General features: G+C 41.4%; 1 protein-coding gene across 2 annotated transcripts in view; it reads left to right on the top strand.

Annotated features, from left to right (window-relative positions):
• CPA6 (carboxypeptidase A6) overlaps positions 1-23,534 on the top strand; it is a 296,227-nt gene that overhangs the window by 124,938 nt on the left and 147,755 nt on the right. For both annotated transcript variants that reach the window (XM_027561131.1, XM_027561130.1), the window contains exon 2: positions 7,505-7,580. In XM_027561131.1, the coding sequence (XP_027416932.1) occupies positions 7,505-7,580 (76 nt within the window). The remainder of the gene's footprint in view (positions 1-7,504; positions 7,581-23,534) is intronic.

Genomic DNA, 23,534 nt, shown 5'->3' with positions numbered 1-23,534 from the left:
TGCTTGCTAAGTCACTTCAATCATGCCCAGCTCTTTGCAACCCTATGGACTGTAGCCCGCCAGGCTCCTCTGTCCATGGGATTCTCCAGGCAAACAAGAAACTGGAGTGGGTGGCCCTGCCGTCCTCCAGGGGATCTGCCCGACCAGGGATCGAACCTGTGGCTCTTATGTCTCCTGCACTGGCAGGCGGGTTCTTTAACACTAGTGCCACCGGGGAAGCCCAGAAGTTTATCATAAGGAAACACAAAAGGAGGGGAACTGCTTCTAACACAGGTCCTGAAACCAAATGATCATCATGAAGGGCTGTGTCCGGAGCTTCCTGCTTGATGACTTTGGTCACTCGGCAGTTCTGAGTCCAGTGCCCTGCTCCAGACCCTGCAAGCTAACTGATCCTCTGTTCTCTAGGTCTCAAGCGCAAACTCCCCATGACAGGATCTGACTGTGTCAGCTGATCACCTGTTGCCACTGGCGGTAGAGGGAGCCCAGCTGGGCAGGACTCACTTGTCATTCCACACTACCATCCACAGACTGTCTTTAAGTTAGGTGTCAAGTTAGGTATGGTCCCCAGGGAAGCAGTTACCAAGAAAAAGACAGCTGGAAGGGAGACTGCAGACAGGTCACACATTCTGAGGCCCCCCGAAGGCCTGCTTCAAGCCGTTTCTTCTTGAGAAACTTATTCATTCTTCCGCTCAACAGATTAGGACAGGAGAGAATATGAAGGAAGGATGAGTGAGGAACTCTCAAAGTATTAATACTGGATAAAGTGGGAAAATGCCAAAATGTAATAATAATATCAAACATCTATAATATCTGACTATGCTGCTTCTGCTGCTAAGTTGCTTCAGTTGTATCCGACTCTGTGTGACCCCATAGACAGCAGCCCACCAGGCTCCCCTGTCCCTGGGATTCTCCAGGCAAGAACACTGGAGTGGGTTGCCATTTCCTTCTCCAATGCATGAAAGTGAAAAGTGAAAGTGAAGTCGCTTAGTCGTATCCGACTCTTAGTGAGCCCATGGACTGCAGCCTACCAGGCTCCTCCGTCCATGGGATTTTTCAGGCAAGAGTACAGGAGTGGGTTGCCATTGCCTTCTCCGATATCTGACTATATGTCAGGTATTACTCTAAGCACTTGACTTGAATGCTCCTTTAACCCTACTCATTGAATAGCCCATGAATTAAGTGCAATTCTCCCCAATCCACTGAGAGAAGGACTGAGACACAGAGAAGTTAAGAACCTTGCCTAAGGCCACACAGGTGATGTTGGCAACTTGCCCTCAGAGTGCATGATGCTACTGCCCTATCAGTTAGTGGATAACTGAGCTTTGGAGAAAGAAAAAAAGAGAAAACTTACAGGTGCCAAACATTTGAGGGAAAAGAAAAACCAAAGCTGAAATGGAAAGAAAAACTGATGCATTGTAGTCTGGGAGTCAGGACTTTGAAATGGGGCCCTCAAACTGAGGATGGGGTTCTAATGCCAGCAGTGGGACAGGAATGGGGTTCTAGAAGCAAGTGTGTATAAAGCAGATAACCTCAAAGCATCTAGAAAAACTTTCCACTCAGCTGGAAGAAATTGAGGAAGGTTTTGGTCTCCTAGGGAAGTGAGTATGAGAGGTACCTCTGTAATATTTTGATTTTTATAAACATGGATTCATATACTAGCTCTGTTAACTTACAAGGAAATGTAGAGTTTGATGTAAGCATTAATTGTGAAAGGTCATGCCAGGAAACAGAGGAAAAATCTGGAGCTTCACATCTGTGTCTTTCAAAAAGAGGCTGAGGAAAAGGACTCTCAAATCATCCATTTGTTGTTGTTTAGTTGCTAAGTCATGTCTAACTCTTTTGTGACCCTATGGGTTGTAACCCACCAGGCTCCTCTGCCAGTGGGATTCTCTAGGCAAGAATACTGGAGTGGGTTGCCATTTCCTTCTCCAGGGGATCTTCCTGACCCCAGGATTAAACCCTGCATCTCCTGCATTGTCAGGCAGATTCTTTACCACTGAGCCACCTGGGAAGTCCCAAATTGACATAAACAGATGTTCTTCTATAGTTGTGGTGTGATCAAGGCATAGCAATGACTACGGCAGGCACTGAACTCAAACAATATACTCGTTGTTATTTTGCTTTGTGACAAAAGTCAGAGAAAGACAAATGCTATATGTTTTCACTTCTGTGCCTGTGTGCCTAGTTGCCCAGTCATGTCTGACTCTTTGTGACCCCATGGATTGAAGCCCACCAGGCTACTCTGTCCATGGGGATTCTTCTGGCAAGAACACTGGAATGGGTTGCCATCCGCTCTCTCCAGGGGATCTTTCTGACCCAGGGATCAAACCTGGGTCTCCTGCATTGCAACTTGTAGGAGACTTATATGTGTGACTTAAAACAAGTGAAGTGAAAGTGAAGTCGCTCAGTTGTGTCCAACTCTTTGCGACCCGTGGACTGTACCCCACCAGGCTCCTCCATCCATGGGATTCTCCAAACAACAAGACCAGTGAACAAATGAAACAGAAATAGACTCATAGATACAGAGAACAAGCTAGTGGTTATAAATGAGAGAGGTGGGGCAGAGGGGAGAAGCAAGTGAAGGGGTTTAAAAAAGACTTCTAGTTATAAATGGGTCACAGAGATACACAACACAGGGAAGACAGTCGATATTCTGTAACTTTGGTGTGTCATCTATATAAAAAATTGAATCGCTATGTTGTGCACCTGAAAATAATATAATGTAAGTCAACCATACTTCAAAAAATTTTAAATGTATATATAATTAAACTTAATTTTAAAATATAATGAAAAGGCAACTAGAAGTTCATCCCCCACTCCTGCAACAAGGACCCTGACACCCAGACTGATGGTAACAAGTTTGAGATGGGAATCTCTTTCTGAATTCTCTTCTCTAAGATTATATTCTCACTAGACATTTTTAAAATTTTTTATTAAAATGTAGTTGATTTACAATATTGTATTAGTTTCAGGTGTATAGTGAAGTGATTTAGTTATGCACATACACGCATTTTTTATATTCTCTTCCATTAAAGGTTACTGCAAGACATTGAGTGAAAGTCACTCAGTGTCATCTGACTCTTTGAGACCCCATTGGCTATACAGTCCATGGAATTCTCCAGGCAAGAATGCTGGAGTGCGTAGCCTATCACTTCTCCAGGGGATCTTCCCAGCCCAGGGATCAAACCCAGGTCTCCCACATTGCATGTGGGTTCTTTACCAGCCAAATCACAAGGGAAGCCCAAGACGTTGAGTATCTTGTGCTTGATGGCAGGTCCTTGTTGGTTATCTATTTTACATATTATAGTGTGTAGATGTTAATCCCAATCTTCTAATTTATCCCACCCTTTTCCCCTTTGGTAATCATAAATCTGTTCTCTGTGTCTGTGAGTCTATTTCTGTTTTGTAAATTAGTTCATTTGTATCCTTTTTTTGGATCCTGCATATAAGCAGTATATTTGTCTTTCTGTTTGGCTTCACTTAGTATCTCATTAAACATTCAGTAATAGTTTCTTTTTAATTAATTTTTAATCAAAAGATAATTGCTTTACAATGTTGTATGGGTTTCTGTCATACATCAACATGAATCAGCCATAGTTATACATATGTCCCCTCCCTCTTGAACCTCCCTCCCACCTCCCAACCCATCCCACCCCTCTAGGTTATAATAGTTTTTAAATCAATTAAGTTTATTTATTCTTATTCATATGGTTGCTATGGTTCATAAGGGCTTCCTAGGTGGTGCTAGTGGTAAAGAACCTGTCTGCCAATGCAGGAGACATAAGAGACGCAGGTTCACTCCCTGGGGTCAGGAAGATCCCCTGGAGGAGGGCATAGTATACATTCCAGTATTCTTGCCTGGAGAATCCTATGGACTGAGGAACCTGGTGGGCTACAGTCCACAGGGTTGTGAAGAGTTGGACACAACTGAAGCAATTTAGCATGCACGCATGGTACATAAGAATTAGTCATCAAATTTACAACCAGACTTGATGCTAACATTACAAAAAAACCTCATTTGCCCTGTAAGACAAAGGGACAGAACATCAGTATAGCATTAGTGAATGCATACTAATAAATATTGGGAGATTACTTACCTGTTGTCTATACTACATCCTTAAACTGTAATTAAAAACATCTGTGCAATCTCTCTGGAAACTTTATATAGGCTGAGTTAGAAATCTCTGACTTACAAGTGCCCATATGTATGTGTAGCTGGTTGCCCACTCATGCTTCTAACCTTAACCCGCATTCAGACCTTTGATTCTCTCATTTTAATCCCAAGGGGCCTTAAAATGATGTTGCCACCTAGTGGTTGAAAAAAAACTGATACATTATAAAGGATTGGGAAAATCTGGAGAAGGGAAGGGCAACCTACTCCAGTATTCTTGCCTGGAGAATCCCATGGGTAGAGGAGCCTGGCAGCTACAGTCCATGGGGTCGCAAAGTCAGACATGACTGAGACACTAACACTTTCACTTTATGAAGGAAGCCTCGGTTCATCTTCTCTGATAGTTGTGCACAGCTAGTTTTCCTAATTTCAGTAGCTACTTGACTTCCTGAAACTTTCCTGTTTGTGGTCCTGAATTTTTGTTTTGCAGGTTTTGTTTAGTTGCTAAGTCATGTCTGAGTCTTTGCAACCCCATGGACTGCAGCACACACAGGCTCTCCTGCCCTTCACTATCTCTCAGAGTTTGCTCAAACTCATGTCCATTGAGTTGGTGATGCTATCTAACCATCTCATCCTCTGCTGCTCCCTTCTTTTTTTGCTTTCAGTCTTTCCCAGCATCAGGGTCTTTTCCAATGAGAAGCTCTTTGTCAGATGGCCAGAGTATTGGAACTTCAGCTTCAGCATCTGTCCTTCCAATGAATATTTAGGGTTGATTTCCTTTAGGATTGACTGGTTTGATCTCCTTGCAGTCCAAGAATTATTGTTTACCACTTTGAAAAAGACTAGCTAACGGATCTAGGGAGAATAAGCTTTCTGTTTGGTAAAACAAATGGGGCACTTGGGAGGCACTGGTCTTACATGCTGAATAAAGAGCTGTTGGGTTTTGGTTACTGGCTAGTTACCAATATAATTTATGAGCTTACAAAAAAGTATGACATTTCATGGGCTTTGTGAAATAGCTTTCCTTATTCTCTGTTCTTTGATAAGTAATCAAATGGTAATAAACACATTTCTCAAGTCACACCTGAAAATTTCTACAAGCTGAGATGAAGTGGAGTTCTTGTGGTAAAAATGACAAAACTGGGTTTGAACAATCACTTTCAGGGTTAATAATCCCAGGGGTGGTCCCCTTTTATCCTGTACTCACAGAGGAGGAACCAATTGCCGGGTTGAATTATCCATCATCTTAAAAAAAAAAAAAAAAAAACTTCCCATGGCTGTAAAACAGCTACAGATTGCTTTCTTTGCACTCTTGAGGAGCTGACAGGGCCCCAGATGGAGGTGTTTTTCAGCAACCTGTCAAGCGATCCATCCCTCAAAAAACAACTGTATCATACATTGGAGTTGTTCTTTGCCAAGAATTATATTGGGTCAGGTGGGAGAGGCCAGGATATGATGAATCCAGAAAAAACAAAGGTCAGAGAAATGTATAATAGAAAAAAAAAAAAAAGAATGAAAGAAAAGGTGTAATTGCATTTAAATTCCAAAGGTCATATTCGAAGTTTTTTTTTTTTATTGTGACTTGATTTTTTTCCCCCTTTCCTTCTACTTTTTTATTCTTTCCAGGAAAATGGACTTTATGACACAGGTATCAAGAGGTTGTTCTGTATGATGTTTTTGAGGCATACAAAAGCAAAAGCTACAAAACCCTACTGAGTAGGAGTGTGTACAACATGCTAAATTATCACTCAGCAAGCCAGGGGTCTTTTAACTCATAGGCCTAAGGAAGGTATAACAGGGTCATTTGAAAGCATAAAGTAAAAATTATGGGAAATGGACACACAGCCTTAAAGAATGACTGTCCCACAAATCCAAAGTCTCCCTTGGGCTCTGATGTCCTCCATATTCATCTTAACTTAGTCTTTGAGACTGCAATTCATCTAAGTGGTAAAACCATGGAAAAGCTCATAAATTCCATCCTTCTTCTGATACAACTTTGAGGCTGGAGAGAGAAGCTGTGGCTGAACTGCTAGAGTTTTTGTTTTGTGCTTTATATATGTGGTATTGATAACATTCTATTTTGTCTGCAGTCATTGTAAAATGCCATTGAAGATGATGGAAAATACTCATTCTTCTTATACTTCATTTTTCCTTACATTTCCTCTGGAAGCCAATTATTCTCAATGATCTCCTTTATACCAATCTGCTAATAAATATTTAGTAAGTTTCTACTCCATGAAAAACTCATTGAACAGTTGTGGGTTTTTTACTATGATAAATTAATTTTTTTATTGAAGTGTAGTTGATTTACAGTGTGTTAGTTTCAGGTGTACAGCACAGTCATTTGGTTATACATGTATAGTTGTGATTATTATATACTAGCGCTGTGCTTCTCAAGCTCATCATGACAAAATTAGAAAGTGATAATACATGTCTGGCACACCTGGGGGAAAAGTACCACTGCAGAGAGCTCTCTGGTGGAAAGCATGACACCTCTATTCTTCCTAGGCAATTCAGAATCTGTGTAGACTGTTCAGATGTAATTTTAACCGTGGAAAATTTTTAATGGCTGTAAAAATTAATTTTAAGTTTTTATCACTTTCAAAGTGTTGCATAACAAACCATAATGGAAAATAATATGAAAAAGAAAAATATATATACATATATATATATAACTGAATGACAGCTGTACACCAGAAACCAACACAACATTGTACATTAACTATACATCAATAATTTTAAAAAATAAAAATTAAATAACAAAAATTTTATAGCCATTGGTATTTAATGGCCACAAACAATGGGGGCAGGGGGTTCCCTCCAGTTTGGTCTCTCATACCAGTTGGTAAGCTGTGTACTCAAGAAATAAGGTGTCCCTTAGAGGTGGGCTTATCTTTATGTTCTCAATGGGGGAAGAATCCAAATCAGAAATGTTCCACTGTGTATGGATGTCATGGGTCCTCTTATCAAAAGTCACGTTCCTTTTCAGCATAAAGTTAAAAATTTTAAGTAGGCTTTGTTGCTTTTTTTTTTTTTCCTGTCATCGGGAATTTTCCTTCTCAGTGTCTGCTCTGAGATATCACGGAAGTTCTTGTCCTGTTGCCACTGTCACTGTTTTTTTTTTACCTGTCTCTGCTTGAGTGTAAATTTGTAATCTTCAAAAACTGATGAAAAAATAAATTAATAGTTTTAAGACAGAGGGGAAAAAAAGATGAAAACTATCACAGAGTACCAAGAATGCAATAAAATTCCTATAGGCCAGTCTAATATTTTGCTGTTTTTTCTAAATGCAAAGGCAGTTTAAAAAAAAAAAAATATATATATATATATAGAAATGGCTGTATCTTTATTTTTAAAGGGTATACCTCACCATTTTTTTTCCCTTGATTATAGTGATAAGGTGATAAGACTTACTCCCAATACAGAAGAGGAAGCGTTTGTACTGAAGAAAATATGCCACCAACTGAAGGTAAGCAAGTGTCCACTCATTTGTCATTATGCTCGTATGTGTTTACAAGGCTTTGCTGACTGAGGTTGAATCACTGGACTCATGGGAAAAAATCACTGGACTCTTAGCCATGGGGAAAAAATGCTAAGAGCTAACCTGGAAGTGCCTTGAACGTACAGTTAAGGTTACTCCAAATTGTATATATCTGACCAGTTTTCTATTTACCAGTCTATTTTCCATCTCCCTTAGTAGAATGTAAGCTTCATGAGAGAGCTTGTCTATTTTTGTTTGTTGCTCTGTTCTCAATGAGTGTCTTGAACATTAGAAGCTCAGTAAGGTTTTCTTAACGAATGAGAGAATTTAGTTAGTAATTTTCCAGAGCTTCACTTCTCCTCCTTGAAATCTTCTTGCTGATTATCTAGACACTTTCCTTCTAATTAAAACTTCAAGCAGACGTGAGCGGAGGAAAATAAGCTAGAAACTCAAGTTAATTAATTTTGCTATGTTTCAGTGAGTCTGATAAGAGGATTCTGTTGGTAAAGGTTGAATGACTTTGATTATTCAATCTTTGATGAATTCTATGGATTTTAGAGTTAGAGGATTTCTCATCTCCCTATTACTATATATAATTCAGTGTTAACTTTAGCTAAAAGGTTATGATGAGAAATGGGGTTGATGGTCTCTTTTCCAAGCCTACAAAGCACAGAAGCATCCCATAAAGTTTGTGGTGCTCTAGCTTCATTTTAATGGAAAGCAAAGCGTATTTACCAGGGCGGCTCATTAACCTCAGTGTGGGATAGACAAACAAGTGTCCTAGGACTGGCATACAGTTCTACCTGGAGATGGTGTTAGGGGGATGACAGAGGAAGGATGAATTCGGTAGCTTCTGGAGATATGTATAATTATCAGATTTGGGGTGTTTTATTTTTGGTTTGATGTTTCTCTTTGCCGTCTTCCCTTCAGATACTGACTTTATTTGCAAAGGAAGTTTATTTGAACTTTTATTGATTGCTTGCTTCCTCCTCATCCATGGTTCCTACACAGGCAGTGCCAATTTAAGTTGGAGTCTCATGACAAGGGCTCATGAATGAGGATGCAGGAGTTTATTCCAAACTCTTGTGATTTTCTCCAATACCAACGAGGCTGAGCTTGCCAGGCATTTCCTAAATCTCCTCTCCCCTTCAAAAGAATCCCTGATTCTGGGTACTGACATTGAGCTACCTCTGGTCACATATGATCATCAACCCCATTATAGATTTTTTAGCAGCAATACCTGAACACTCTCTGAACAGTACCCCAGGGACTCAAAAGTTGCAGTGAAACAAAGCAAGGTTCAAATAGAAGCGTCTGTCTCCATTGATGTGTGGTAGACATATCACTCGGAGAAGGCAATGGCACCCCACTCCAGTACTCTTGCCTGGAAAATCCCATGGACAGAGGAGCCTGGTGGGCTGCAGTCCATGGGGTCTCGAAGAGTCGGACACGACTGAGCAACTTCACTTTTACTTTTCCCTTTCCTGCATTGGAAAAGGGAAATGGCAACCCACTCCAGTGTTCTTGCCTGGAGAATCCCAGGGACGGGGGAGCCTGGTGAGCTGCCGTCTATGGGGTCACACAGAGTCAGACACGACTGACGCGACTTAGCAGCAGCAGCAGTAACAGACATATCACTAGAAAAGCAAAAGAGCCCCCTTTACATTTTAGTGTGCAGTATTTCAGGGAACAAATATTCTGAACCAAATATTGGGGAAAAAATTGTTCATCAAAGGACTTTTTTCCCCATTTTGTTAATATATTTACCTGGTAGGCCTTATAGAGTTATGAAAATGAAATTGCATAGTTCTATATGTGATAATCACTTACCATCAAAAGCAATAGCATTATATCAGTGGGAACTGTGGGAACTCCTCATAAACTCATCAGTCATTGTAGATGAAACCAAAAGATGCTAAGCGCAGACAAGACCATAGACCCTGATAACAGCACATTCACGTCATGACTTTTGGTACTTAAGAAAAACACAAAATCATATACAGAAGAAATATGTACAGAAAAATACGTTCCTGTATATTGTTTTCATTAGGTCCTTAAGGAAAGGGAGTAAACCAGGGAAGGAAATGATTTGGATGTGAAGGGGCTTAGGGGAAGGGACTGGTGAGGAAAGAGGGGAGCAGAGTGAAGGGGAGGGAGTTGGAGTTAATATTTCAAGTGTTGATGATACTCTGAGTCCATGTCACAGACAATTACATCCGGCCCCTCACGGTCACCATGTGATGGTCACAGTGCTAAGTGCTTTCCAGAATTGCCTCATTTCAACAACACAATGAATTGGGTATTGTTATTACTGCTGTGTTATGACCAACCTAGACAGCATATTAAAAAGCAGAGACATTACTTGGCCAACAAAGGTCCATCTAGTCAAAGCTATGGTTTTTCCAGTGGTCATGTATGGATGTGAGAGTTGGACCATAAAGAAGGCTGAGCACTGAAGAATTGATGCTTTTGAACTGTGGTGTTGGAGAAGACTCTTGAGAGTCCCTTTGACTGCAAGGATATCAAACCAGTCAATCTTGACTGGTTTAAAGGAAATCAATCCTGAATATTCATTGAAAGAACTGATGATGAAGCTGAAGCTCCAATACTTTGGCCACCTGATGCAAAGAACTGACTCACTGGAAAAGACCCTGATGCTGGGAAAGATTGAAGGCAGGAGGAGAAAGGGATGACAGAGGATGAGATGGTTGGATGGCATCACTAACTCGATGGACATGAGTTTGAGCAGGCTCCAGGAGTTGGTGATGGACAGGAAAGCCTGGCATGCTGCAGTCCATGGAGTCGCAAAGAGTTGGAATGACTGAGCAACTGAACTGAACAGAGAAACTGGGAGAGACAGATAGAGGTTGAGGAACTTGCCCAGGTCACAGGGCAGAACTGGAATACACATCTAGGCAGTGCCAAGCCTTCTAGAGCCCAGGTCAGCCCACCTCCTGACTCTAGTCTGTGTTCTCTGATCCTAGTCACAATGGAGAGGATTAAAGCTGAGTCTGCAGGGCAGTGGAGCCTGGTCTCAGAATGTGATCAATATCATGCTCTTACCTACTTTATTCCTTGAGTCAGGGGGTCACCAAGACCACCTCCAGTTTCAGTGATTGCTGGAAGACTCTTACGGCTCAGCCTATAAATTGTTTTATTGGGCTGAAGTTTGAGGCCCGGAGCTTAAATAAATTTCTATCCAAAAATGTCATGTTAACTTGATGTAATTTTTAAATTCATGTGATTTCATCCCGTGATCCTCTTGCACTGCTGAAAATGGCAATTTTGGCCAGGCAGAGAAAGCAGCCTGCAGAGAAGAAAGAATGTGACAGTCTGCCATCCGATGCCCTGTGGAGCTGGCGGGACAGAATTGGGGCCATTGTTAACAGCTCTTCAGCACACCCTGTGCACTGCCTCCACGGAGAGAGAGGAGAGTTTGCCAGAGGCTTTCAGTTGCCTTCTTTCCCTGCAGCATAGTGTGGTGGGCAGAATCCTAAGGTGGCCCCACAATTTCTACCCCATGGTGTACACATCCCGCATAATCCCTCCTCTGAGTGTGTGTGTGGAGAGGCGGGGGCGGGGGGACCTGTTAATACGATAAGATAGTCATTGTCTTGATATATAATGTATTATGTGGCAGAAGGGAGAGTACCAGGGTGGGCCCGACCTAACCAGGCAAGCCTCTTAAAAGCAGAGCGTTTTCCCCAGCTGTTCACAGACGAAGAAGTCAGAGAAGTGCTCCCACTGGCGTAGAATCAAGCTGCTGTGTTGTGAACCGCACATGGGAGCCATGTGATAAGGAGAGTGGCCTCTAGGACATCAGAGCCCTCCCCAGTGATAGGCAGCACGGAGATGGAGATGTCAGTCCCACAACCATTAAGAATTCTGCCACAAGCATACAAGCTTGGAAAACGAACCTGAGGTCCAGATGAAATTCCAGCCCAGCTTGTACCTTGATCTTTGCTTGGGGAAATCTTCAAGAAAAAAATCCAGCCAGCTGCATCTGGACTTTCAACCTATAGAATTGTAAGATGATAAATAGGGATTGTTTTAAGCTGAGCTTGTGGTCATTTGTTCTGCAGCAATAGAAATGAATAAGCACAGTAAGATAACGTTTCTATATCTTGGGCTTTGATGGCTCTTGGTTTAACAGCATATATAAATGCTTTAGAACTTCCAAGGTAGTACTAGTGGTACAGAACTCACCTGCCAATGCAGGAGATGTTAAGAGATGCAAATTCAATCCCCGAGTCAGGAAGATCCCCTGGAGGAGGGCATGGCAACCCACTCCAGTATCCCTGCCTGAGAAATCCCATGGACAGAGGAGCCTGGCGGGCTATGGTTCATAGGGTTGTACAGAGTCAGACCCGACTGAAGTGACTTAGCCCATGCACACAGGAATGCTCTAAGTTACTTTTTCTGTTTTCACTGGCTGTAACCAGGCATTTATGGAAAAATGAAAAACAATTGGAATATGTGCTTAGGCTAAATTCACAATGCCTCATTTGAAACCTGAACAAATGCAAAGTGTGTGTGCAATGCTGAATGGAATCTGAGAAGGTACTGTCAGAGCATAGCTAATTAGACAGAGAACTGCTGTTACAAAGCTGGTTACTTTCCTAATTAAATTTCATGGTTTCGCTGAAGAATTAAAACAAGAAAGTTAAACAGAAAACCATGCCTCCAGAGAACTGGATTGAGAAAGCACCAACCAATTAAATTGTTAATTAAGAGCATAACCATGATTTAAATAAAATTATGATGGAGAGGGGACAGTATGCAGGTGAGTAAAATTAAAGTCGGAACACCATGGTCTGCCTACATTTCCTTGCAAATTCGCTGTGCTCTGAAGAAACAAAAATGGCTTTATGTAAGATCACAGACAAAGTTTCTCTTAGAGAATTGACACAGCCTTGGTGAAAGAAAAACTAATGATGTTTGTTTCCAATTTTCTCTTCAGAGATCTGTAGGATAAAAAAACTGCCCTGTGTCTGAAAGTTTATCATTTTTTTCCAACTAAAACATATCCTCAAAAATATTAGTTTTCTTTGAGTGACATATCTAGAGTCATAAATTTCCATGGGGAAAAAGCTGCACTTCATATGAGGCAGGCTTTATCCTTTCTCTCTGCTCAGTTGTGAACTTGGCTGCTGCCTTGCCCAGGTGTGACCTCCCTCCTCAGCTTTGTGCTCTAGTTGACCACTCTCTTCTTTTAATCCTTCTTGGTACCCACCCAAGTCATGCAGCTGGACCCACAGGAGTCCAGAACACCTGTGGTCCCTAGGAGCTCGCAAGTTCCAACATCCAACTGGACGGTTTAATGGATTAGGGAACTTGTAAGGAAGAAGATAAATGATAGAATTCTTGCTGCAGGAGTTACTTGTTCTGAGTTTCATTAGAAACTGTGCCATTAGAGGATCTCTTAAGCCTTGCTACGAGAGACAGAATTCTAAGATGATCTTTAAGATTTTTAGCCCTGGTATATACACACCTTCTCCCAGCTATTCCATCAAACACTAATCTAGGCACTGCTTTTAAAGGATTTTGCAAATGTAAGTAGGGTACCAAGCCAGTTGATCTTAAAGTAGGGAGATTGCTCAGGTGGGCCTGACCTAATCAGATGAAGACTTTAAAAACAGAGTGCTTTCGCCCACATGATTGCAAAAAGAGGAAATCAGAAAGACTCCTGCTGGCCTGGAGGAAATCAAACATCTAGGCTGAGAGCCGCCACGTAGCAAGGAACTGCAGGAGGTCTCTAGTTTTTGACAGTTGACTAGAAGGAAAACAGAGACCTCAGTCCTACAACCACAGTGAAGTAAATTTTACCATCAACTGGTGAGAACGTAAGAGGATCCTGAACCCCAGATGAGACTGCATTTTAAGCTGGCACCTTAGTTGCAGCCCTGTGACACCCTAAGCAGAAAGCCAAGCCACTTCTGACCTACAGAAATGGTAAAGTAAAAAACTGCACCACTAAATTTATGGTAACTTGGCAATAAAAATCTAATAGGATAACCTCAAACAGCCAGTGACTCAGTAAGTTAGCTGATGATACACACAAGCATTTTGAATGATATTGAAAGATAAATGTGAAGAAGAGACCAAAACTTTAATCTGTCAAAATGTTTGGGGCAGGAAATAGCATTTACATTTTTCTGTTAAAGGCTTTGTAAAGCAATGAAGCAACTTTGCTTTTGCCTTCTCTGGCATGATTTTTGAAAGAAAGCTTCTTATAATCCAGGCAGGATGTTCAAATGCAGTTATGGATTACATTTCAGGAATACAAATTTCAGAGGTGGTATGCAGTTTTTTCCTCCCTTTGTGTGGCTATTGGTAATTAGTAAACTCAATAACAGAAACATTAAGAGAAATAATACAATCTGTGGGAAAGACAGGAATACGTTGGAAACATTCTTTCAAAAGTAAAAAAAAAAAAAAAAAAATCCTACAGTATTCTTATTCTGATTACCCTGCTCCTTCATTTAATTTACTCAAGTTGACAACATGACCATGGACTAATGCCACTGTATTTTTAAATTTATTTTTAATTGGATGACATTTGCTTTACAATGTTGTGTTGGTTTCTGTTGTACAACAACGTGAATCAGTCATAAGTGTGTGTGTGTGTGTATCCCCTCTCTCTTCAACCTCCTTCCTGCCCCACCCCCATCCCACCTCTCTAGGTTGTCACAGAGCACTGGGTTGAGCTCCCTGTGTTATGGAGTAACTTTCCATTAGTTATCTATATTACACATGGTAATGTATATGTTTCAAAGCTACTATCTCAATTGAACTCACCCTTTCCTTCCCCCACTGTGTCTACAAGTCTTGTCTCTATGTATGCATATCTACTGCTGCCCTCCAAACAGATTCATAAATACCATTTTTCTAGATTCCATATAAATGCAGTAATATATGATATTTGTTTTACTTTCTGACTTACTTCACTGGGTATAACAGGCTCTAGGTTCATCCAACTCAGTTCAACTGACTCAAACTTGTTTCTTTTTATGGCTGAGTAATATTCCATTGTATATATGTACCATATCTTCCTTATCCATTTGTCCATTGATGGACATATGGGTCGTTTCCACATCCTAGCTATTTTAAATAGTGCTGCAATGAACATTGGAGCACATGTGTCTTTTTCAGTTCTGGTTTCCTCAAGGATAGGCCCAGTAGTGGGATTGCTGAGTGATATGATAGTTTTATTCCTAGTTTTTAAAGGAATCTCCATACTGTTCTCCATAGTGGCTGTATCGATTTACATTTCCACCAACGGTGCAAGAGGATTGTACACATCCTCTCCAGGGCTTATTCTTTGTAGATTTTTGACGATGGCCATTCTGACTGGTATGAGGTGATACCTCATTGTAGTTTTGATTTGTATTTTTCTAACAATGAGTGATGTTGAGCATCTTTTCATGTGTTTACTGGCCATCTGTAAGTCTTCTTTGGAGAAATGTCTGTTTAGGTCTTCTGTCTCTTTTTTGATTGGGTTGTTTTTCTGATATTGAACTGTGTGAATGGCTTGTATATTTTGGAAATTAATCCTTTATCACTTGCTTCATTTGCAATTATTTTCTCCCTTTCTGAAGATCATCTTTCCATCTTGTTTATAGTTTCCTTTGCTTTGCAAAAGCTTTTAAGTTTAAGTTCCATTTGTTAATTTTTATTTTTATTTCCCTTACTTTAGAAGGTGGAATACCACTGTATTTTAAGCTTACCATGTTTCTTTTCTGTTTGTAAGACTTCTTAGTTTTGATCTTTAAACAACCTGTTCTGAGATGAGTTTTTAAACTTTAAAAGTAGTTGCTCTTGTTGGATGATAGTAATCGTTATTCCTAAAGTGCTTGAAACTGGACAGCTCAAGCGGCCAGATCCAGCGCAATCTCCCATAGAAGGTGATCTCCACTGGGCTCATTCATCTACCTACCATCACTCTCATGGCTAGGGATTGGCTGTAGGCTGGAATGACAGGACATCTGGACCATGTGTCTCTTAGTCTAGGTAGCTAGTCTGGATGTCATGGGGATCTGAAAGCAAACTTACAAATCTTCTTAAACCCAGTTCAAAACTCAGGACTTCTTCCACATTCCATCAGCCAAAGGAAGTCAAATGGCCAATCCAGACTCAAGGTACAACAGACTCCAGTTCTTGATTAGATGATTTCAAGGTGTGAACTGTGGGCTTTTGGGTGGCGCTAGTGGTAAAGAACCTGTCTACCAGTGCAGGAGACATATGAGACTCAGGTTCAATCCCTGGGTTGGGAAGATTCCCTGGAGAAAGGGAATGGCAACCCACTATAGTATTCTTGGCTGGAGAATCCCATGGACAGAGGAGCCGGTGGGTTACAATTCATGGGATCACAGAGTCGGACATGACTGAAGTGATGTATGCATGTAAGGTGTGAATACAGACATGAGAAAAATGTGTGGTCATTTTTATAAGCAACCTCAGACCCCACACATACATATCCTTTCCAGTCTGCACCAAATATGAAGTGAAAGATGACAGCCCCTACCTTGTCTATAGTCTCGCTGCCACTACCTTGATTCTGGCCTTACGGTCTCTAGCCTGGTTTGCACTCATCTCCCAAACTGCCTTCCCATCACTCACTTATGACTTCAATTTGTTCCCGATAGTGTAGTCAAGGTGATCTTTCTGAACTGAAAACTGACCATGTCATATCTCTACTTAAAGCTTTTGAAGTGTTCCCCATTGTCAAAACTGGAAAAGACCCTGATGCTGGGAAAGATTGAGGAGGAGAACGGGGTGACAGAGGATGAGATGGTTAGATGGCATCACTGACTCAATGGACATGAGTCTGAGCAAACTCTGGGAGTTGGTGATGGACAGGGAAGTCTGGCATGCTGCAGTTTATGGGGTCGCAAAGAGTCAGACAAGACTGAGCAACTGAACAACAACTCATTGTCAGTAGCAGTATTTCTAGTCCAGGCTGTACACTGAGTCTTCTTGAAAGCTGGTATCTGGCCCCCACACCTGCCAGAAGTTCAGATTCAATTCTGATAACCAAGGCTCAAATTCCAGATGAACCTTGGTTATTATAGTGTTTTGAAAAGTTCCTTAGGTGCCTTCACAGGTGGTAAGGAGAATCAAGCACTGGCCAAGGGTATAAACTTCAAACTCTTTGGCATGACACACAGATCCCTTGAAAACCCCACCCGGCCTGCCTCTTAAGCATTTCTCATCATCCATTTTGTCCTTGGCTCAGTGCTCAGAACCCTTGCTGTACTGACCTGTCATTTCTCTCTGAGGGGCTTTTTCTAAGCTATTCCTCTTATCTAGAATGCTCTTCTCCTCTTTGTCCTACTCATAAACATCACACACCTCTGAAGATTAGGCTAACACTTAGGGTTCTCCTTGAATTCTGACCCTCTACAGACAGTATATCTGGGCATCTATGTCACTTTGTACTTAACCAACATCTTCCCTCCCCCAGTCCATCCCCAGTGCAACAAGTTGCTTACAGATCTGCAATTTAGTAGATCCCTGAATTTCAGTCAGTGCGTTTAACTCCTGGGTTGGGAAGATCCTGGTTGGAGAAGAAAATGGCAACCACTCCAGTATTCTTCCCTGGAGAATCCCATGGACAGAGGAGCCTGGCAGGCTCCAGTCTGTGGGGTCACAGAAGTTGGGCACGACTGAGTATCTAAGCACACACACACACAGGGAGGCATTGACGGGAGAGAAATAAGTGAGTCTTCCATTGGTGCTAAAGAAGTGCATAGCCAGGCACGCACTCCTAGGAACGCAGCCCAGCCAAAACATACAAGAGACCATTACTCCTTCCAGACCCACCTTTTGGGCTTCACTTTTTTTTCCTGTCCTTTGTAAATCACCCTTTGTATTTATTCTTATAATTTCACCCCCAAAATAATAAGAATTGAAGGGTGTGATTTTTGCTTTGTCAAATGTGAATTTATTTCTGCTTTTAAAGAACATGAACATGGGATCAAGGATGTGGGAATAGATGAAGTTCCTTTTTAAGGGCAGAGATGAAGCTTCTTAGTGGCTGAGAGCTTTCCAACCAAATGTATAGACTACACTTTGGTGCCATTTCCTAGACCCATGAACTTACAATAGCCTATTCATCAGCCACAAAGACTTTGCTTGGTTTTAGAAGTTTCCTGTTTTCTAGTATATTTTTTTCTCTAGTTACATAAATGTCGAGTGATTTCCCCTGCCTTACATGGTTTTAGAGATCATTTTCGGTGAGAAAGACGGAACCCCATTTTAAAGAAATGGGCACCAGCATATAAATGAGTACCAGTGACTCAAAGGAGTGGACCATGACCATCCAAACACATGTATTAAATATTTAACCATGTGAGGTCTTATACAGGTCAGTTGGGGAAAGCAGTTAGCATGGTGATGAATGAGAGTATAACCCTTGGAGATAGACTTCCTGGGTTCATATCTAGGCTCTTTCATGTTGTATGTGCGCATGCTCAGTCATGTCCGACTCTGTGACCCCATGGACTGTAGCCCACCCGGCTCCTCTGTCCATGAGATTTCCCAGGCAAGAATACTGGAGTAGGTTGCCATTTCCTTCTCCAGGGGATCTTCCCGACCCAGGGACTGAACCGATGTCTCCTGCATCTCCTGCATCAGCAGACAGTTTCTTTACCACTGAGCCATCTGGGAAGCCCCTTTCGTGTTGTATGTGTCAGCAAATTATCTGATTTATCTGTGCCCCTACTTCCTAACCTGTAATGTAGGACATTTTAGAAAAAGTTGATTATTTGCACACTTGGGTTACCCTATAGCTGGCACATGTATTAATATATTTGTATACTTCAGTTATTTTTGACATGCTGTGTCTCCCTCAGTAGACTGAGAACCTTCTGAGAGCAGAGAGTACTTGCCATTCTTCTTTGGGTGGAATCAATGTCTGACACTCCCTAATACTTGGCTGTAGTAAACACTCAACAAACCTTGTAGGAATAAACAGATGTCATTCATTCATCTACTTGCCTATGATTATAATGCAAGCAACTCTAACTTGGATTCTAATTAAGAACATAAGTATGACTGAATATATTTTAAACAGGATCCAAAAGATTATCATCATAGATCATCTTTTGGATAGAATGATGGGTTAAAGGGAGTATCAAGAAATAGGCAAAGGTGTGAGGTAAAGGAAATTATCTGTCTCTTCAATTACAAAGGAAGTTTGATGAAGGAAGTAGGATGTCTCTAAAAGCTTGATGTAAGTTTTCTGAGAGAATCATCTTTAAGTTCTGCCACTTTCTGCTAGAGTCTCAGGTCACGTTAGAATTTTGCCTTCAGGCGTTGACTCACTCAGTGACTGCAATAATGGTAATAGCCAGAAATACTTCAATTTGAAAATCAGATTTCAGGTGTTCTCGGAGTCTATTTGTTCTGTTTAATCAAAAGTGTCTGTATCTCTTTAAGGTGCTGACATCCTTGATGAGCTTGATGAACAAATCCATGCCTTTCTTATAACCTAAAAACAGTTATTAGGGATGCCTATGTGGCAGTTCTCTGTGCCCTAAAGAAATTCAGAGCAGCTTCTGCATATTCATCAGCCACAAAGATTTGAGTTGATTAAAGACATTTCCTGTTTTCTACCATTTTGTTTTCATAGCTGTGTAACTGTGGAGTGATTGAAATTCCCATGGTCCCACAGATATATCTCTTAGATCTTTTCCTGATAATTGCATTTGCTTTGAGGCTATCTGATCATGAGTGTTCTTCTGTTCTCTCACATTTTAGTCACATTTTGAAAGTGGACTGTGATCTGGGCGGAGACTCAGCCTCAGATTTTTGAGAAAGAAGAAAGGAGATGGTTCAGAGGGCACAATCATATTCTCACAAGGAGAAGATATTGACCCAGTGCAGGGCTCAGTGATCTTTAAGAAGTCACATGTCTTGTTTGTTCACCCCTTAGAGAGAGAACGTTGGGATCACAGGCAAAAGACATCTCTGTGTTGGTGGACAAGTCTGAGCCTGGCGGTGATCCGATGAGGGAGCAAGCCCTGGGCTCTCAGGAAGGAGTGACTAGATGCGAGGATAAACAACAGAAGGCAGGATGTGTTCTTCTCTCATTCAGTAGTCCCACCCTTCCTTGTCCTAAAACCTCAGTCACCACATCAGGAGTCTGGCTTAAAATAGACAGTCCATTGGTTTAGTCAACAAGATCAGCCAAGGTCCAGTCAGAAACCACACTAATAATTTGAACAGAAAAATTTTATGTAAAGTATTGTGTTGGCCAAAATGTTCATTCTATCAGATGTTATGGGAAAATCCAAAGGAGATTTTTGGCCAACCCAATAGTATTAACTTAGTAAAGGATGACTAACTACTAAAAGGCATAAGAGAGCAAATACAAGGGCAGAGAGTACTGCACTTGGGCTCTCTACCCCTGGGATAGGAAGGAAACCGACGAAGGGACTAAGAACTTGACAGTGTTTTTCACCATCCTCAACCCCAAGGCAGAGATTCAGTCCTCCCTGGAGTCAGTGGCTCACCGACGGGTGGAGAAATGAGCCAGGATACCTGCAGGCCAGAGCTGGTCCAAAGGAAACTGTTAGCTGTGGGGTCCAAAAACCCGACAGAGTAAGTGCAACTCAGACTCACATGAGTCAAGTTGGGTGGCTCAGTAAAGAATCTGCCTGCAGTGCAGAACTGGCTTCAGTCCTCGGGTTGGGAAGATCCCCTGGAGAAGGAAATGGCAACCCACTCCAGTATTCTTGCCTGGAAAACACATGGACAGAGGAGCTTGGCAGGCTGCAGTCCATGGGGTCACAAATAGTCGGACACAACTGAGCAACATACACACACACACAGACACGACTCACATATGCCACCGAAAGCATGGGAGGGAAGAAAGCACGTGGGAACCAGAAGAGGCTCCTTCCTCTGCTGTATCTCTGCAGCCCTCTCCTGACAAAGCCTGCACTGACCAGCCATCAGAGGAGACATGTTTGCAGGGCCCAGCTTGAGTATCACAAAGCAGGACAAAAAGAGGGTGGACTTGCAGTTAAAAGGCAGTATATTCATAACACAGCACCTTTGCTTTAGCTCCAGAGATATGGTAGTTAACAAGATAAATTAAGGTCTTTATTCTCACTAACCTTATCATCTGAAGAGAAATAGAAGTAAAAAGGTCATGGCAGGGAGTAGCTATTAAAATGTTAGTTACTCAGTTGTGTCCGACTCTTTGTGACCCCATGTACTGTAACCTGTCAGGCTCCTCTGTCTATGGGATTTTCCAGGCAAGAATACTGGAGGGGGTTGCCATTTCCTCCTCCAGGGGATCTTCCCAACCCAAGAATTGAACCCAGGTCTCCTTCACTGCAGGCAGAGTCTTTACCATCTGAGCCACCAGGGAAGCCGTATTAAAGGATGACTTTGAATCCCTCCACCCACCAAAAAAAGAGAGAGAAGGGATTTAACAGTTCTTCACTTACTATGTGCCAAACATTCTAAGTATCAAATATTTATCATGTAATCGCTGCAATTTAAAGATTGGGATTATTATCCCAGTTTTTAGATGAAAAAAAAAATGGAGTCATCCTGCATCCATTTCACAAAAGACTTTTTTAATTTAAAGGAGTTCCTTTTGAACATGATTTCAGGAGGTTTCATCTGAAATCTTGATCAGGTTTGGAAAAAATCTTTTGCTGAGATTATTCGAGCGGCCAGCTGAGAGCACGAAAGAACACCGAGATGTGGATGTGCTAAAAGGAGGAGTCTGGATGGAAGGAACCGGGGGCTTGCCACGGACCAACCTGGCTCCCTTCACAATATTATCCAGAAGCGCTGACGGCCTGGCCAGTGAGCCATCTCTCCTGCCGTCCCCAGCAACAAGCCTGCTTCTTTATTTATTGATTAATAATGTGTTCAAACCATGGCAGCACATTTTATTTTAGTATATCTAAATAATTGACATCAAACATTAAAAAATTATTTTTCTACTATGACTATGTGAATAAGGGAGAAGCAGCTAAGAGACCGGAGGAGAAATAGTGGCAGCAAATGAGGTCTTTCTATTTTAGCAAATGTGAAGTTGACTCTACATATCACAGATCTTATTTATTATATGTATTTCAAAAATATCAGGCAAAACAATTTATAGACTATGAAACAAACACTAATTTTGGCATAACAATCTCTTGGGGTCACCTGATCTCTTTTAAGAGTATCAGAGCCCTTAATGGTCAAGAGATCAATTGATCAGAGTTGATCAAGATAAATGATGTATACTAAAGGTTGACTTTCACAGGACTAAGGATATTACCTAGGATAATTTATTTCTCCATAAATTATACAAATGACATCTATATCATACAATTATAAGTAGATTCCATCTCAGATAAGGAATGTAAGAAACATAGCCGTAAAAGTTAATTCTCTGACCAATAATATCTAGCCTCATTCTCTTCATCAAACCTATGCTTATGGTCTCCAGAAAATGTCCAGGAAGCTGGGGTTATAATCAGAATTCCAGATAACTGTAATTAAATAGTAGATGGTAAAGAATCTGCCTACCAATGCAGGAAACTCAAGAGATGTAATTTCGATCCTGGGTCAGGAAGATCCCCTGGAGTGGGAAGTGGCAACCTACTCCAGTTTTCTTGCCTGGAAAGTTCCATGGACAGAGGAGCCTGGCAGGCAACAGTCCATGGGGTTGCACAGAGTCGGACATGACTGAGCAACTGAGCACTCAGAAACACAAAGCCAGAGTTATCTTAAGGACAAATGCAGAGTATGCTTATAAACTTTTAGACTATATCACACATAAGGGAAAAAAATCAAAGACCATAGTGAAACATGAGTTTATCACTAACAAGCAATGTAGAATTAAACGTCTGTAAGTTGATGTGCCTATTAGGGTGCAAGGCTGACTGTCCTTCAGTTTCTAGTCTCCTCTCTTAGATAAGAGTCAGTCTTCCCTGGTTGAGGAAACTCCTAGGGAAGAGAGTTATGACTGTTGACAGGAATGTTTTTTTTTAGAGAATGTGTTAATATTTTTAGGCAGATAAGGAAAATAAAAAAGTTTCTCCCTGCATTTGCTGTTTTCAAGTGCTTAAGGCTTAAAATAATCAAAATACCAAAGCAGCACCCCTGAAAGTGGCTTGTCCTGAACTCCTCATATTTTGGGATGGCATATTCTTTTTTAAATAGTTATTCAATTATTTGGCTGCACTGGATCTTAGTTGTGGCATGTGGGATCTAGTTCCCTGACCAGGGATCAAACCCTGGCCCCTTGCACTGGGAGCATGGAGTCTTAGCCAGACCACCCTGGGTTGTATATTCTGCCCTTCAGCATCATCACAGCTAATACTGAAGGTGGTACAACAGAGTGCTATCTTAAACAAAAATATATGGCATTAGCTTAGCAACTGGGCAGTAGATGGAAGGAACCTAGACATCACCATCTGGAGAGAGAAAGACCAATGTTATACAATAACATTTAAACTATCAGCTAAACTTGGAAGGCTGTCCCCAAAAAAGTACTTATTGATCCAGCTTCCCTGGTGGCTCAGACAGTAAAGAATCTGCCTGCAATGCAGGAGACCTGGGTTCGATCCCTGGGTCGGGAAGTTTCCCTGGAGAAAGGAATGGCAACCCACTCCAGTATTCTTACCTGGGAAATCCCAGGACAGAGAAGCCTGGCAGCCTACCATCCATGGGGTGGCAAAGAGTTGGACACAACTGAGTGACTTTTACATTGATCCTATAGCTCTAAGGAAAGTAGTTGCAAATATCCAGAATATTAACATGCATTGGTTCTTTTCTTTGTTTACAGAAAGGTATCACAAGGAGCTGAATTCAGGCAGGAACTGACCAGTTTACAAACAGAAATGAAAAGGAATTGGGGGAATAAAAAGGCAAGAAAAATGCTTCTAAATTCTAAACAGAGGAAAATAAAACTGAAAGAGCTTTTCAGAA

This window comes from Bos indicus x Bos taurus, chromosome 14 (genome assembly GCF_003369695.1).
Source record: "Bos indicus x Bos taurus breed Angus x Brahman F1 hybrid chromosome 14, Bos_hybrid_MaternalHap_v2.0, whole genome shotgun sequence".
Lineage (NCBI taxonomy): Eukaryota > Metazoa > Chordata > Mammalia > Artiodactyla > Bovidae > Bos > Bos indicus x Bos taurus.
The sequence above is the reverse complement of the archived record's forward strand: the minus strand, read 5'-3'. Positions and strand labels throughout refer to the sequence as shown.